The sequence below is a fragment of the Carettochelys insculpta genome, chromosome 11, assembly GCF_033958435.1.
Source record: "Carettochelys insculpta isolate YL-2023 chromosome 11, ASM3395843v1, whole genome shotgun sequence".
NCBI lineage: Eukaryota > Metazoa > Chordata > Testudines > Carettochelyidae > Carettochelys > Carettochelys insculpta.
This window is the reverse complement of record NC_134147.1, coordinates 49,363,558-49,377,794: the sequence shown is the minus strand read 5'-3', so window position 1 is coordinate 49,377,794 and position 14,237 is coordinate 49,363,558. Positions and strand designations below refer to the sequence as shown.

General features: G+C 72.8%; 1 protein-coding gene across 2 annotated transcripts in view; it reads left to right on the top strand.

Moving 5' to 3' along the window:
* The window catches only part of LOC142019132 (laminin subunit beta-2-like), an 85,084-nt gene that overhangs the window by 13,492 nt on the left and 57,355 nt on the right, over positions 1–14,237 (top strand). For both annotated transcript variants that reach the window (XR_012646993.1, XM_075005607.1), the window contains exons 7-14: positions 349–412; positions 582–784; positions 1,518–1,638; positions 5,398–5,586; positions 6,725–6,904; positions 7,361–7,473; positions 11,940–12,019; positions 13,607–13,763. Coding sequence is in view for 1 of the 2 variants with exons in the window: in XM_075005607.1 (XP_074861708.1) it covers positions 349–412; positions 582–784; positions 1,518–1,638; positions 5,398–5,586; positions 6,725–6,904; positions 7,361–7,473; positions 11,940–12,019; positions 13,607–13,763 (1,107 nt within the window). In the remaining variant the exon portion in view is untranslated. The remainder of the gene's footprint in view (positions 1–348; positions 413–581; positions 785–1,517; positions 1,639–5,397; positions 5,587–6,724; positions 6,905–7,360; positions 7,474–11,939; positions 12,020–13,606; positions 13,764–14,237) is intronic.

The window sequence follows — 14,237 nt, the reverse complement described above, 5'->3', positions numbered from 1 at the left end:
CTGGGGCTGGGGCTGGGGCGATGCTCTGGAGCTGGCAGTGCCACCTCTCCCTGAGTGCCACCTGCACCAGCTGCCTGGCCCCGACGCCAGGTGTCACCGGGTAACCCCAATCCAGCTCAGGCCCCTGCCAACAGCCGGGCATCCCCGCCTGCCAAGCTCAGCAGAGCCACACACCCTCAGCCTGCTGGCTGGGAATCGGTGCAGCACATGGGGAAACTGAGGCACGCTGCAGTCACGCAAACCCACCAGAATCCCTGAGGCTCAGTACAACATCCCAGCAGTGTGCACGGGGGGGGGCGGGGCGGGGTCCTCTGAGGGGTCTCACGCTGCCCTTTGCCTGTCCCTCAGGTGATTTTCAAGGTCCTGGACCCCGCCATCCCCGTGGAGGACCCCTACAGCCAGACCATCCAGGGTAGGCGCATGGAGCGGGGCTGGCCTGGTTCCGCTGGGAGGATGGGCTGGGATCGCTGCCCCATAGCTCGGGGCTGGCGGGCGCGGGGCCCGGGGGGGCTCGGGGGGGCACAGAGGCTGGTGCAGCAGGGCAGGAGGCGGGGCTGGTGCTGAGCTCGCCCCGCCCCCAGACCTGCTGCGCGTCACCAACCTGCGGGTGAACCTGAGCAAGCTGCACACGCTGGGCGACACGCTGCTGGACTCGCGCCCGGAGGCCCGGGAGAAGTACTACTACGCGCTCTACGAGCTGGTGCTGCGCGGCAGCTGCTTCTGCCACGGCCACGCCGCCGAGTGCGCGCCCGCGCCCGGCGCCCGCGCCCGCCTCCAGGGCATGGTAGGGGCTGCGCCGCCCGGCCCGGCCCGCTGGGCGCGTTCCCGGGATGGTGAGGGGCGGGGCCAAGGGAGCTGCCGGGGGGCCAGGTCTGTGGGAGGTGCTCTGAGGGGGCGTGGCCATGGGGAGGGCGGGGCCAGGGCCGGGGGACAAATCTGGGAGGTGCTCTGAGGGGGCGTGGCCATGGGGAGGGCGGGGCTATGGGAGCTGCGGGGGGGACAGGTCTGTGGGAGGTGCTCTGAGGGGGCGTGGCCATGGGGAGGGCGGGGCCATGGGAGCTGCGGGGGGGACAGGTCTGTGGGAGGTGCTCTGAGGGGGCGTGGCCATGGGGAGGGCGGGGCCATGGGAGCTGCGGGGGGGACAGGTCTGTGGGAGGTGCTCTGAGGGGGCGGGGCCAGGGCTGTGGCCCGCGTGGGGGAGAGGGTAGAGCCCCCCTCACAGGCACTCAGCCAGGACTTTCCACGGGGCTGTGGGGTCCAGCCAGGCTCGCAGCGCTGCTGCCTCTGCCCCCCAGCATTCCCCAGCGGGGGGCACCTGAGGTCCCTGTGCTCCGGTCTCACCACCTGCCCTAGTGCAGACGCGCACGGGGGCTGCCCCATGAAGCAGGGTGTGCCCGGGGGCCCCGCCCCGCCCCGCCCCGCAGAGCCCGGTGAGAAGGGGAGGGGCCAGCCTGGCTGTGGCGGCAGCCCGCGGACCGCCCGGGCCACAGCTGATCTGCACGTGCCCCCGTCTCCAGGTTCATGGGCGCTGCGTGTGCCAGCACCACACCACGGGCCTGAACTGCGAGCGGTGCCAGGACTTCTACCAGGACCAGCCCTGGCGCCCTGCCGCGGGCGCCGACCCGCGGGCCTGCAGAGGTGAGCTGCGCCCGCTTCCCCCGGCCGCGCCTCGGGCTCGCTCCCCTGCCGCTTCCTTCCCCTGCGCCTCCACGCGGTGCCCCCGCTGAGCCCCCCGCCACCCGTCTCCCGCCACCTGCCCCACCTGCGTACGCGCGGCCGTGCCCCCGCTGAGCCCCCCGCCACCCGTCTCCCGCCACCTGCCCCACCTGCGTATGCGCGGCTGAGCCCCCGCCACCTGCCACCTGCCCCACCTGCGTACGCGCGGCCGTGCCCCCGCTGAGTCCCCCGCCACCCGTCTCCCGCCACCTGCCCCACCTGCGTACGCGCGGCCGTGCCCCCGCTGAGCCCCCCGCCACCCGTCTCCCGCCACCTGCCCCACCTGCGTACGCGCGGCCGTGCCCCCGCTGAGCCCCCCGCCACTCGTCTCCCGCCACCTGCCCCACCTGCGTACGCGCGGCCGTGCCCCCGCTGAGGCCCCCGCCACCTGCCCCACCTGCCTACGCGCGGCCGTGCCCCCGCTGAGCCCCCCGCCACCCGTCTCCCGCCACCTGCCCCACCTGCGTACGCGCGGCCGTGCCCCCGCTGAGCCCCCCGCCACCCGTCTCCCGCCACCTGCCCCACCTGCGTACGCGCGGCCGTGCCCCCGCTGAGCCCCCCGCCACCCGTCTCCCGCCACCTGCCCCACCTGCGTACGCGCGGCCGTGCCCCCGCTGAGCCCCCCGCCACCCGTCTCCCGCCACCTGCCCCACCTGCGTACGCGCGGCCGTGCCCCCGCTGAGTCCCCCGCCACCCGTCTCCCGCCACCTGCCCCACCTGCGTACGTGCGGCCGTGCCCCCGCTGAGCCCCCGCCACCCGTCTCCCGCCACCTGCCCCACCTGCGTACGCGCGGCCGTGCCCCCGCTGAGCCCCCCGCCACCCGTCTCCCGCCACCTGCCCCACCTGCGTACGCGCGGCCGTGCCCCCGCTGAGCCCCCGCCACCCGTCTCCCGCCACCTGCCCCACCTGCGTACGCGCGGCCGTGCCCCCGCTGAGCCCCCGCCACCCGTCTCCCGCCACCTGCCCCACCTGCGTACGCGCGGCCGTGCCCCCGCTGAGCCCCCGCCACCCGTCTCCCGCCACCTGCCCCACCTGCGTACGCGCGGCCGTGCCCCCGCTGAGCCCCCCGCCACCCGTCTCCCGCCACCTGCCCCACCTGCGTACGCGCGGCCGTGCCCCCGCTGAGCCCCCGCCACCCGTCTCCCGCCACCTGCCCCACCTGCGTACGCGCGGCCGTGCCCCCGCTGAGTCCCCCGCCACCCGTCTCCCGCCACCTGCCCCACCTGCGTACGCGCGGCCGTGCCCCCGCTGAGCCCCCGCCACCCGTCTCCCGCCACCTGCCCCACCTGCGTACGCGCGGCCGTGCCCCCGCTGAGCCCCCCGCCACCCGTCTCCCGCCACCTGCCCCACCTGCGTACGCGCGGCCGTGCCCCCGCTGAGCCCCCGCCACCCGTCTCCCGCCACCTGCCCCACCTGCGTACGCGCGGCCGTGCCCCCGCTGAGCCCCCGCCACCCGTCTCCCGCCACCTGCCCCACCTGCGTACGCGCGGCCGTGCCCCCGCTGAGCCCCCCGCCACCCGTCTCCCGCCACCTGCCCCACCTGCGTACGCGCGGCCGTGCCCCCGCTGAGTCCCCCGCCACCCGTCTCCCGCCACCTGCCCCACCTGCGTACGCGCGGCCGTGCCCCCGCTGAGCCCCCCGCCACCCGTCTCCCGCCACCTGCCCCACCTGCGTACGCGCGGCCGTGCCCCCGCTGAGTCCCCCGCCACCCGTCTCCCACCACCTGCCCCACCTGCGTACGCGCGGCCGTGCCCCCGCTGAGTCCCCCGCCACCCGTCTCCCGCCACCTGCCTACGCGCGGCCGTGCCCCCGCTGAGCCCCCCGCCACCCGTCTCCCGCCACCTGCCCCACCTGCGTACGCGCGGCCGTGCCCCCGCTGAGTCCCCCGCCACCCGTCTCCCGCCACCTGCCCCACCTGCGTACGCGCGGCCGTGCCCCCGCTGAGCCCCCGCCACCCGTCTCCTGCCGCCTGCCCCACCTGCATACGTGCCCCCGGCCCACTCCCCCGCTCTCCGTCCCTGTTGCACTTAGAAGAACTGCCCGGGGCTTTGGTGGGGGAAAGGCAAAATGCCCAGTTACTGGTGTGAGCTGCTGCTCCGTCGTACGCAAGCGCGAGGCACCCTCGGGCGCTCGCTCGCTCGCTCGCATGCACTGGCACACTCCCTCTCACACCCACCTGCCCCCACCGCCTCGCCGCGCCTCGCCGTACCCCCAGCCAGCGTCCTGACCTAGGGGTTCAGTGTGTGTGTACAAAAGCACACGTGCACACATGCAGAGTTAGTGAGAAATAGGTACGGGACTCACGAGGTTTCCACGTGCAAAGACTCACTACGCCCGTGGGAGAGACACAAGACAAGCTTGTACGAAAACGATGCAGCCGTTTTTCTACACCCCTGCCGCTGAGTCCCTCCCTGTCACTGTGCCCCACACCTGTCCCTTGCGGCTCGCTCCCCTCCCACGGCCCTGCTCCAGTGCTGTGCCCAGCACCCGCTTCCACGAGTCTTCCCCTGCCCCCTTGTGCGCCTCCGAGACAGGGTGTGCTGGGAGCACTCCCGGGGCTGGGGGCAGGTGTGCTGAGAAGCTGGGAGAAGGATTGTGCTGGGGCAGTGCCCAGGGGTGGCTGTGCTGTGGCAGTGCCCAAGGGTGGCGCTACCCAGGGGCGGCTGTGCTGGGGCGGTGCCCAGGGGTGGGTTTGCCTGGGGGCGGCTGTGCTGGGGCAGTACCCGGGGTGGGTTTGCTCAGGGGTGGCTGTGCTGTGGCGGTGCCCGGGGTGGGTTTGCCGAGGGGCGGCGGTGCCCAGGGGTGGGTTTGCCTGGGGGCGGCTGTGCTGGGGCAGTACCCAGGGGTGGGTTTGCCCAGGGGTGGCTGTGCTGGGCAGTGCCCAGGGGTGGCACTGCCCAGGGGCGGCTGTGCTGGGGCGGTGCCCAGGGGTGGGTTTGCCTGGGGGCGGCTGTGCTGGGGCAGTACCCGGGGTGGGTTTGCTCAGGGGTGGCTGTGCTGTGGCGGTGCCCAGGGGTGGGTTTGCCCAGGGGCGGCGGTGCCCAGGGGTGGGTTTGCCTGGGGGCGGCTGTGCTGGGGCAGTACCCAGGGGTGGGTTTGCCCGGGGGCAGCTGTGCTGGGGTGGGTTTGCCCAGGGGTGGCTGTGCTGGGGCAGTGCCCAGGGGTGGCTTTGCTCAGGGGTGGCTGTGCTGGGGCAGTGCCCAGGGCTGGCTTTGCTCAGGGGTGGCTGTGCTGGGGCGGTGCCCAGGGGTGGGTTTGCCCAGGGCTGGCTGTGCTGGGGCGGTGCCCAGGGGTGGGTTTGCCCAGGGCTGGCTGTGCTGGGGCGGTGCCCAGGGGTGGGTTTGCCCAGGGGTGGCTGTGCTGGGGCGGTGCCCAGGGGTGGGTTTGCCCAGGGGTGGCTGTGCTGGGGCAGTGCCCAGGGCTGGGTTTGCTCAGGGGTGGCTGTGCTGGGGCAGTGCCCAGGGGTGGGTTTGCCCGGGGTGGCTGTGCTGGGGCAGTGCCCAGGGGTGGGTTTGCTCAGGGGTGGCTGTGCTGGGGCAGTGCCCAGGGTCGGATGTGTCTGGGGGTGGGTTTGCCCAGGGGTGGCTATGCTGGGGCAGTGCCCAGGGGCGGATGTGTCTGGGGGTGGCGGTGCCCAGGGGCGGGTGCGCTCGTCCATCAGCAGAGCCCTCTGTTTGCAGAGTGTGACTGTAACCAGCACTCGCACCGGTGCCACTTTGACATGGCCGTGTACCTGGCCACGGGCAACGCCAGCGGGGGCGTGTGCGAGGACTGCCAGCACAACACCATGGGGCGCCGCTGCCAGCTCTGCAAGCCCTTCTACTACCGCGACCCCAGCCGGGACCTGCGGGCCAGCACCGCCTGCGTCCGTGAGTGCCCGGCCCGGCCTCCCACGTGCAGGGAGGGGCTCCCTGGCTGCTCGGGCTCTGCCGCCTGCCTTGGCAGCCTGGGCTGGAGCAGGGCGAGGAGGGACCTCTCCCAGGGGGTCCCCTGGGGGTCACCAGGGCCCCCTGTGCTGATGGTCCCAGCCCAGGTGTCTCCATGAGGCCGTGCCCGCACAGCCCCTGCCTGAGCGCCTCAGCCTGCAGCCCTGTTGCCCCAGGGGTCCGCCCAGCAGGCCCTGGGCTGGCCCCTCACCGTGCCTGTGGGGGCTGGGTGCAGCCCTGGCACTCCCTCAGGAGGGCCCTGGCTCTGTGGGGAGCAGCGAAGGTGCAGCCCCAGTCCAGCCCTTCTTGGCCTCCTCCCTGGCTGCGATCTGGGTCCCCCAGGAGCCCCATTCTCCCCACACTCCCTGGCTGCAGCCTCGGGGTCCCCCTGGCTGGAGGCTCCTGTGGACAGGGAAGCACTGGAACTGGGGATCGGGTCCCCCCAGCACCTCCCCAGCCAGCTGCAAGCCGCACGCCTCTTGGCGTGTGCGGCGTGGCAGGGCTGCCCCGGGAGATGGAGGCGTGTCCCACTGCAACGGGGCTCGGGGTCCCCAGGCCTGGCACCCGTCCGCAGCAGGAGCAACTCCCAGCAGGGGCAGGAGGCTGATGAGCGACAGAGATGGGGCGCGGTACGGGCTTGGGCTCAGGCCTGGGCTCAGCAGTGCAGCACCCAGACGTGGGCTGACTGACCCCGTACTCGGAGGAGGCCCCGCAAGGGGACCTCAGGCCCGGGGACCCAGCCCCCTTTGTTCCTCTCCCGCCTGCAGACTAACTCCCACAACTGCCCAGGCTGCCAGCGCCACACCACAGGCCCCACCGCTGCTGTGCTCCGGTCTGGGGGGCAAAGGGGTCACCTGGCAGCCAAGGCGCCAAGCGGCCAGTGGAGCTTAGGGGCTCCGTCCCCTAGGTGAGCTGTGCATGGAAAGAGCCTGTCACACGCACACCCCACTTCGCCACCCCCCTCCCCGCCCGGCCCGGCCTGGCGAGTCCCTGGGCTCAGCCCCTGGCTGCTCCTCCCACCCACCTGGCAGCGCCGGTGCCATTCCCATTCCCGTTCCCATGCTCTCCCCTCTGCCGGCAGCCTGCGACTGCCACCCGGCGGGCTCCCTGGAGGGCGGCGCGTGCGACAGCCACACGGACCCGCGCCTGGGCATGATCGCCGGGCAGTGCCGCTGCAAGGAGCACGTGCAGGGCGTGCGCTGTGACCGCTGCAAGGAGGCTTTCTACGGGCTGAGCCTCGCCGACCCCCAGGGTTGCCAGGGTGAGTGCGGCTGCGGGGCACTGCCCAGAGCTCGGTGGGGGCAGGGCTGGGGCTGGGCTCCCCCTGACCGGGCCCAGCTGGGGCGGGGAGGCGCTGGGAGCCAGCGCACCACACTGCAAGCCCCACTCCAGCCCCTGGGCCGAGCTCTGGCCCCGTTCCCGCTGGCAGGTCCCCGGGCTGGAGCTCAGCGGCCAGCCCTGTCGCCGCGGGGAACCGAGGCACACGCTGCGCCCTCCGCGGCGACTGCCGGCCGCCCCGCCAGGCCCTGCGGTGGGCGTGCGGGTGCCCAGCCAGCAGCGGGGGGCACCTGCGCCCATGGCTCCGCGTATCCCGCCTGCGGCGCTGCAGCCCTGCTGGGCACGGCCCTGTGCTGCGTGGGACAGCCCGGCCCCGAGCTGGGGGCGCACCGGGCCTGGGGGGCACAGGGCCCAGCGCAGCTGCTGTGTCTGCACCCAGCCTGCAGGTGCGACCCCCGCGGCATCGTGCCGGGCGGCCCCCCCTGCGACCCCCTCAGCGGAAACTGCTATTGCAAGCGCTTCGTCAGCGGCCCCCACTGCAGCCAGTGCCTGGTGAGAGCCCCCCGCCCCGCCCCTCATCTCACCTCCCTTCTCGCCCCCTCGCCTCCCGCCCCGCCCCTCACCTCGCCTCCCACCCCGCCCCCTCGCCTCCCACCCCGCCCCTCATCACACCTCCCTTCCCGCCCCACCCCTCCCCCTCGCCTCCCACCCCGCCCCGCCCCTCACCTCGCCTCCCTTCCCGCCCCCTCGCCTCCCACCCCGCCCCTCACCTCACCTCCCACCCCGCCCCCTCGCCTCCCGCCCCGCCCCTCACCTCGCCTCCCACCCCGCCCCCTCGCCTCCCACCCCGCCCCTCATCACACCTCCCTTCCCGCCCCACCCCTCCCCCTCGCCTCCCACCCCGCCCCGCCCCTCACCTCGCCTCCCTTCCCGCCCCCTCGCCTCCCACCCCGCCCCTCACCTCACCTCCCACCCCGCCCCCTCGCCCCCCGCCCCGCCCCTCATCTCACCTCCCTTCCCGCCCCCTCGCCTCCCGCCCCGCCCCTCACCTCACCTCCCACCCCGCCCCCTCGCCTCCCACCCCGCCCCTCATCTCACCTCCCTTCCCGCCCCCTCGCCTCCCACCCCGCCCCTCACCTCACCTCCCTTCTCGCCCCCTCGCCTCCCACCCCGCCCCTCATCTCACCTCCCTTCCCGCCCCACCTCTCCCCCTCGCCTCCCACCCCGCCCCTCATCTCACCTCCCTTCCCGCCCCACCTCTCCCCCTCGCCTCCCACCCCGCCCCTCATCTCACCTCCCTTCCCGCCCCCTCGCCTCCCACCCCGCCCCTCACCTCACCTCCCACCCCGCCCCACCTCACCCCCTCGCCTCCCACCCCGCCCCTCACCTCACCTCCCTTCCCGTCCCACCTCTCCCCCTCGCCTCCCACCCCGCCCCTCATCTCACCTCCCACCCCGCCCCCTCGCCTCCCACCCCGCCCCTCATCTCGCCTCCCACCCTGCTCCTCATCTCACCTCCCTTCCCGTCCCACCTCTCCCCCTCGCCTCCCACCCTGCCCCTCATCTCACCTCCCTTCCCGCCCCACCTCACCCCCTCGCCTCCCACCCCGCCCCTCACCTCACCTCCCACCCCGCCCCCTCGCCTCCCACCCCGCCCCTCATCTCACCTCCCTTCCCGCCCCCTCGCCTCCCACCCTGCCCCTCATCTCACCTCCCTTCCCGACCCACCTCTCCCCCTCGTCTCCCACCCCGCCCCTCACCTCACCTCCCACCCCGCCCCCTCGCCTCCCACCCCGCCCCTCATCTCACCTCCCTTCCCGCCCCACCTCACCCCCTCGCCTCCCGCCCCGCCCCTCATCACACCTCCCTTCTCGCCCCCTCGCCTCCCACCCCGCCCCTCATCTCACCTCCCTTCCCGCCCCACCTCTCCGCCTCGCCTCCCACCCCGCCCCTCATCTCACCTCCCTTCCCGCCCCACCTCACCCCCTCGCCTCTCAACCCGCCCCTCACCTCACCTCCCACCCCGCCCCCTCGCCTCCCAACCCGCCCCTCATCTCACCTCCCTTCCCGCCCCACCTCTCCCCCTCGCCTCCCAACCCGCCCCACCTCACCCCCTCGCCTCCCAACCCGCCCCTCATCTCACCTCCCACCCCGCCCCCTCGCCTCCCACCCTGCCCCTCATCTCACCTCCCTTCCCGCCCCACCTCACCCCCTCGCCTCCCACCCCGCCCCTCATCTCACCTCCCTTCCCGCCCCACCTCTCCGCCTCGCCTCCCACCCCGCCCCTCATCTCACCTCCCTTCCCTCCCCACCTCACCCCCTCGCCTCCCAACCCGCCCCTCACCTCACCTCCCACCCTGCCCCCTCGCCTCCCACCCCGCCCCTCATCTCACCTCCCTTCCCGTCCCACCCCACCCCCTCGCCTCCCACCCCGCCCCTCATCTCACCTCCCTTCCCGCCCCCTCGCCTCCCACCCCGCCCCTCATCTCACCTCCCTTCCCGCCCCCTCGCCTCCCACTCCGCCCCTCATCTCACCTCCCTTCTCGCCCCCTCGCCTCCCACCCTGCCCCTCATCTCACCTCCCTTCCCGCCCCACCTCTCCCCCTCACCTCCCACCCCGCCCCTCATCTCACCTCCCTTCCTGCCCCACCTCGCCCCCCCGCCTCCCACCCTGCCCCTCATCTCACCTCCCTTCCCGCCCCACCTCGCCCCCTCACCTCCAACCCCGCCCCTCATCTCACCTCCCTTCCCGCCCCCTCGCCTCCCACCCTGCCCCTCATCTCACCTCCCTTCCCACCCCACCTCTCCCCCTCGCCTCCCACCCCGCCCCTCATCTCACCTCCCTTCCCGCCCCACCTCTCCCCCTTGCCTCCCACCCTGCCCCTCATCTCACCTCCCTTCCCGTCTCACCCCGCCCCCTCACCTCCCACCCCGCCCCTCATCTCACCTCCCTTCCCGTCTCACCCCGCCCCCTCACCTCCCACCCCTCCCCTCATCTCACCTCCCTTCCCGTCCCACCTCTCCCCCTCATCTAACCTCCCTTCCCGTCCCACCCCGCCCCCTCACCTCCCACCCCGCCCCTCATCTCACCTCCCTTCTCGCCCCCTCGCCTCCCACCCTGCCCCTCATCTCACCTCCCTTCCCGCCCCACCTCTCCCCCTCGCCTCCCACCCTGCCCCTCATCTCACCTCCCTTCCCGTCCCACCCCGCCCCCTCACCTCCCACCCCGCCCCTCATCTCACCTCCCTTCTCGCCCCCTCGCCTCCCACCCTGCCCCTCATCTCACCTCCCTTCCCGCCCCACCTCTCCCCCTCTCCTCCCACCCCGCCCCTCATCTCACCTCCCTTCCCGCCCCACCTCGCCCCCTCACCTCCCACCCTGCCCCTCATCTCACCTCCCTTCCCGTCCCACCCCGCCCCCTCACCTCCCACCCCGCCCCTCATCTCACCTCCCTTCCTGCCCCACCTCTCCCCGTCACCTCCCACCCCGCCCCACCTCTCCCCCTCGCCTCCCACCCCGCCCCTCATCTCACCTCCCTTCCTGCCCCACCTCTCCCCCTCGCCTCCCACCCCGCCCCTCATCTCACCTCCCTTCCCGCCCCACCTCGCCCCCTCACCTCCCACCCTGCCCCTCATCTCACCTCCCTTCCCGTCCCACCCCGCCCCCTCACCTCCCACCCCGCCCCTCATTTCACCTCCCTTCCTGTCCCACCTCTCCCCCTCGCCTCCCACCCCGCCCCTCATCTCACCTCCCTTCCTGCCCCACCTCTCCCCCTCGCCTCCCACCCCGCCCCTCATCTCACCTCCCTTGCCGCCCCACCTCTCCCCCTTGCCTCCCACCCTGCCCCTCATCTCACCTCCCTTCCCGTCCCACCCCGCCCCCTCACCTCCTACCCCGCCCCTCATCTCACCTCCCTTCCCGCCCCACCTCTCCCCTGCGCCTCCCACCCCGCCCCTCATCTCACCTCCCTTCCCGCCCCACCTCGCCCCCTCGCCTCCCACCCCGCCCCTCATCTCACCTCCCTTCCCGCCCCACCTCGCCCCCTCGCCTCCCACCCCGCCCCTCATCTCACCTCCCTTCCCGCCCCACCTCGCCCCCTCGGCTCCCACCCTGCCCCTCATCTCACCTCCCTTCCCGCCCCACCTCACCCCCTCGCCTCCCACCCCGCTCCTCATCTCACCTCCCTTCCCGCCCCGCCCCACCCCCTCACCTTCTGCCCCGCCCTCCACCCCTCATCTCACCTCCCTTCCTGCCCTGCCCTGTTCCTCCCTTCCTGCCCCACCTCGCCCCCTCACCTTCCACCCTACCCCTCATCTCACCTCCCTTCCCGCCCCGCCCCGCCCCCCACCCCATCTCACCTCCCTTCCTGCCCTGCCCCGCCCCCTCACCTCCCTTCCCGCCCCGCCCCACCCCCCACCCCTCATCTCACCTCCCTTCCTGCCCTGCCCCGTTCCTCCCTTCCTGCCCCACCTCGCCCCCTCACCTTCCACCCTGCCCCTCATCTCACCTCCCTTCCCGCCCTGCCCTGCCCTGCCCCGCACCCCATCTCACCTCCCTTCCTGCCCTGCCCCGCCCCCTCACCTCCCACCCCTCATCTCACCTCCCTTCCCGCCCCGCCCCGCCCCCCACCCCTCATCTCACCTCCCTTCCCGCCCCGCCCCCCACCCCTCATCTCACCTCCCTTCCTGCCCTGCCCCGTTCCTCCCGCCCCGCCCCGCCCCGCCCCGCCCCCCACCCCTCATCTCACCTCCCTTCCTGCCCTGCCCCGTTCCTCCCTTCCTGCCCTGCCCCATTCCTCCCTTCCTGCCCCACCTCGCCCCCTCACCTTCCACCCTACCCTTCATCTCACCTCCCTTCCCGCCCCACCCTGCCCCCTCACCTCCTGCCCCACCTGCCCCACCCTCACCTAAATTCTCCCCTCCCCTGGCCTGCCCCCTCCCCTGACCTCCCCAGTCTGGCCTAGCGCCCTCCCTCCCCTCAGCCTGACCCGCATCTCTCTCTCCCCTGCTCTCCCCACAGCCCGAGTTCTGGGGCCTGAGCTATGACGTGGCTGGTTGCCGGCCCTGTGCCTGCGACTTTGGGGGTGCCTACCACAACAGGTAGGCACGTGCCAGGCGGGGTCGGGTGTGGGGGTCGTAGCATGGGAAGAGAAGGGGACACCAGGGTGTCAGGGCTGGGGGTACGGGGGGGGTCATACCATGGAAAGAGAAGGGGACACCAGGGTATGTCAGGGCTGGGGGTACAGGGGGGTTTGTACCATGGGAGGGGAAGGGGACACCAGGGTGTGTCAGGGCTGGGGGTACAGGGGGGGTTGTACCATGGGAGGGGAAGGGGACACCGGGGTGTCAGGGCTGGGGGTACAGGGGGGTTTGTACCATGGGAGGGGAAGGGGACACCAGGGTGTGTCAGGGCTGGGGTGAATGGGGGTCCCCACCCCACCGTGGGGCACAGGTGGGTTATCAGCCGGAGGCGCAGCCTAGAAGAGGTTGTCAGCTGCCAACTCACAGACTGCCTGCAAAGCTGGAGCGGGTAGGGGCTGGGCTCTCTGTCCCCAAGTGGGGGGCCCAGGCCACCAGCCCCACCCATAGGTGGCTGGTTGTGATGGAGTGAGGGGAGGGCCTGTGTGAGTCAGGCTGGATGCCTGAGGCTAGCAGCAGCTCCCGGTGGCTAAGGATGACCCTGGGGCTACAACTGGCAGGTAACACCTCTGCCCTGAACAAAGAGGAGGGAGGAGCTGAGCTGAGTTTTGAATCAGGGGCGGCAGTTAGGGGCTAGGGGAAGAGGAGCTGGAAGGCAGCCAGCCTGAGGAGGGGGAAAGCTACACCCCAGAGGGGCCCCCCTCGGGGTCTTCTCCCCAGGACGGGTTGGAAGGACTGTCTCTGGCTGCTGTACTGTCGCTTCTGGGAGAAACTGGGCTTCTGTTGCCTAATAAACCTTCTGTTGTACCTGCTGAGTGAGAGTCACTCCTGCCAGTGGATGGGGTGCAGTGCAGGGGGACCCCTGAACCCCATCACACTGGTCCCAGCCGGCAGTGGGCACAGAGGGGCTCTTAGGGGACAGGGCAGAGCAGACGAGTCAGTGCAGGAGCCGGGAGCCGTCAGTACCAGCTGTCTTGGGGAGCAGGGCCCGGAGGCAGGGCCAGGACCCTGTCCCAGCACCCCAAGGCAGCCCAGCCTACCCCACACACCCAGTGGGCTCCTGCCTGCGCCTGGGCCCTGGGCAAGGGCGGTCCATGGAAATCTCAGGCACCAGCACAAGGTAACTAAAATCTCCTGCCCACCCCGCCCCGCCCCAAACTGAGCGACAGACCCCTCACCCCTGCTCCCCCTTCCTGGTTCCTGAGCCAGCTGCTCCCTCCCTACCCCACAGCTGCAGCCGAGCCGAGCCGAGTGCCCAGCCAGCGCTGCCAGGCCCTGGGGCGGGCGTTCTCTGCAGCCTGTGAGCAGCCACGTCTGCTGGCCGGGGGCTGCAGTGATCACCCCGCTGGTCCCGCCTGGGGATGTGAGGCACACAGAGGGGAAACTGAGGCACACACCCCGCCCTCAGCGAGGGTGTTCGCACATCCCAGCTCACACGGGGGAGGGCCACAGGCTACGGGGAGCTGACGTCAGAGCCAGGCACTCAGGGTGGGGCCCAGGGGCCCAGAGCCACAGGCCAGGGTTGAGCAGGCTGGGTCCTGCCCCCAGGTGCTCCATGGAGGAAGGGCTGTGCCCATGCCGGCCTCACATGATCGGGCGCCAGTGCCACCAGGCCCAGCCCGGCTTCTTCTGCGCGCCCCTTGACTACGAAAGCCACGAGGCCGAGCATGCCACGGGCCACGCGCCCACTGACCCCCTGCTGCCGGTGAGTGCCCACGCTGGGGCCCATGGTGGGGGGGTCCTGGGCACAGAGGCAGTGTGTGGGAGGTGTCCCAGGGACAGGTTAGTGTGGGTGAGGACTGCAGAGTCCAGGTGCTGTGGGGGGGTCATGGGGGGCAGGGGGGGGTGTCCCAGGGACAGGGTTAGTGTGGGTGAGGACTGCGGAGATGGGGTGCTGTGGGGGGGTCCCAGGGGGGCAGTGTGTGGGAGGGTGCCAGGGACAGGGTTAGTGTGGGTGAGCACTGCAGAGATGGGGTGCTGTGGGGGGGGTCCTGGGGGTGCTGTGGGGTGGTGCCAGGGACAGGGTTAGTGTGGGTGAAGACTGCAGAGATGGGGTGCTGTGGGGGGGTCCCAGGGGGGCAGTGTGTGGGAGGGTGCCAGGGACAGGGGCAGTGTGGGTGAGCACTGCAGAGATGGGGTGCTGTGGGGGGGTCCTGGGGGTGCTGTGGGGCGGTGCCAG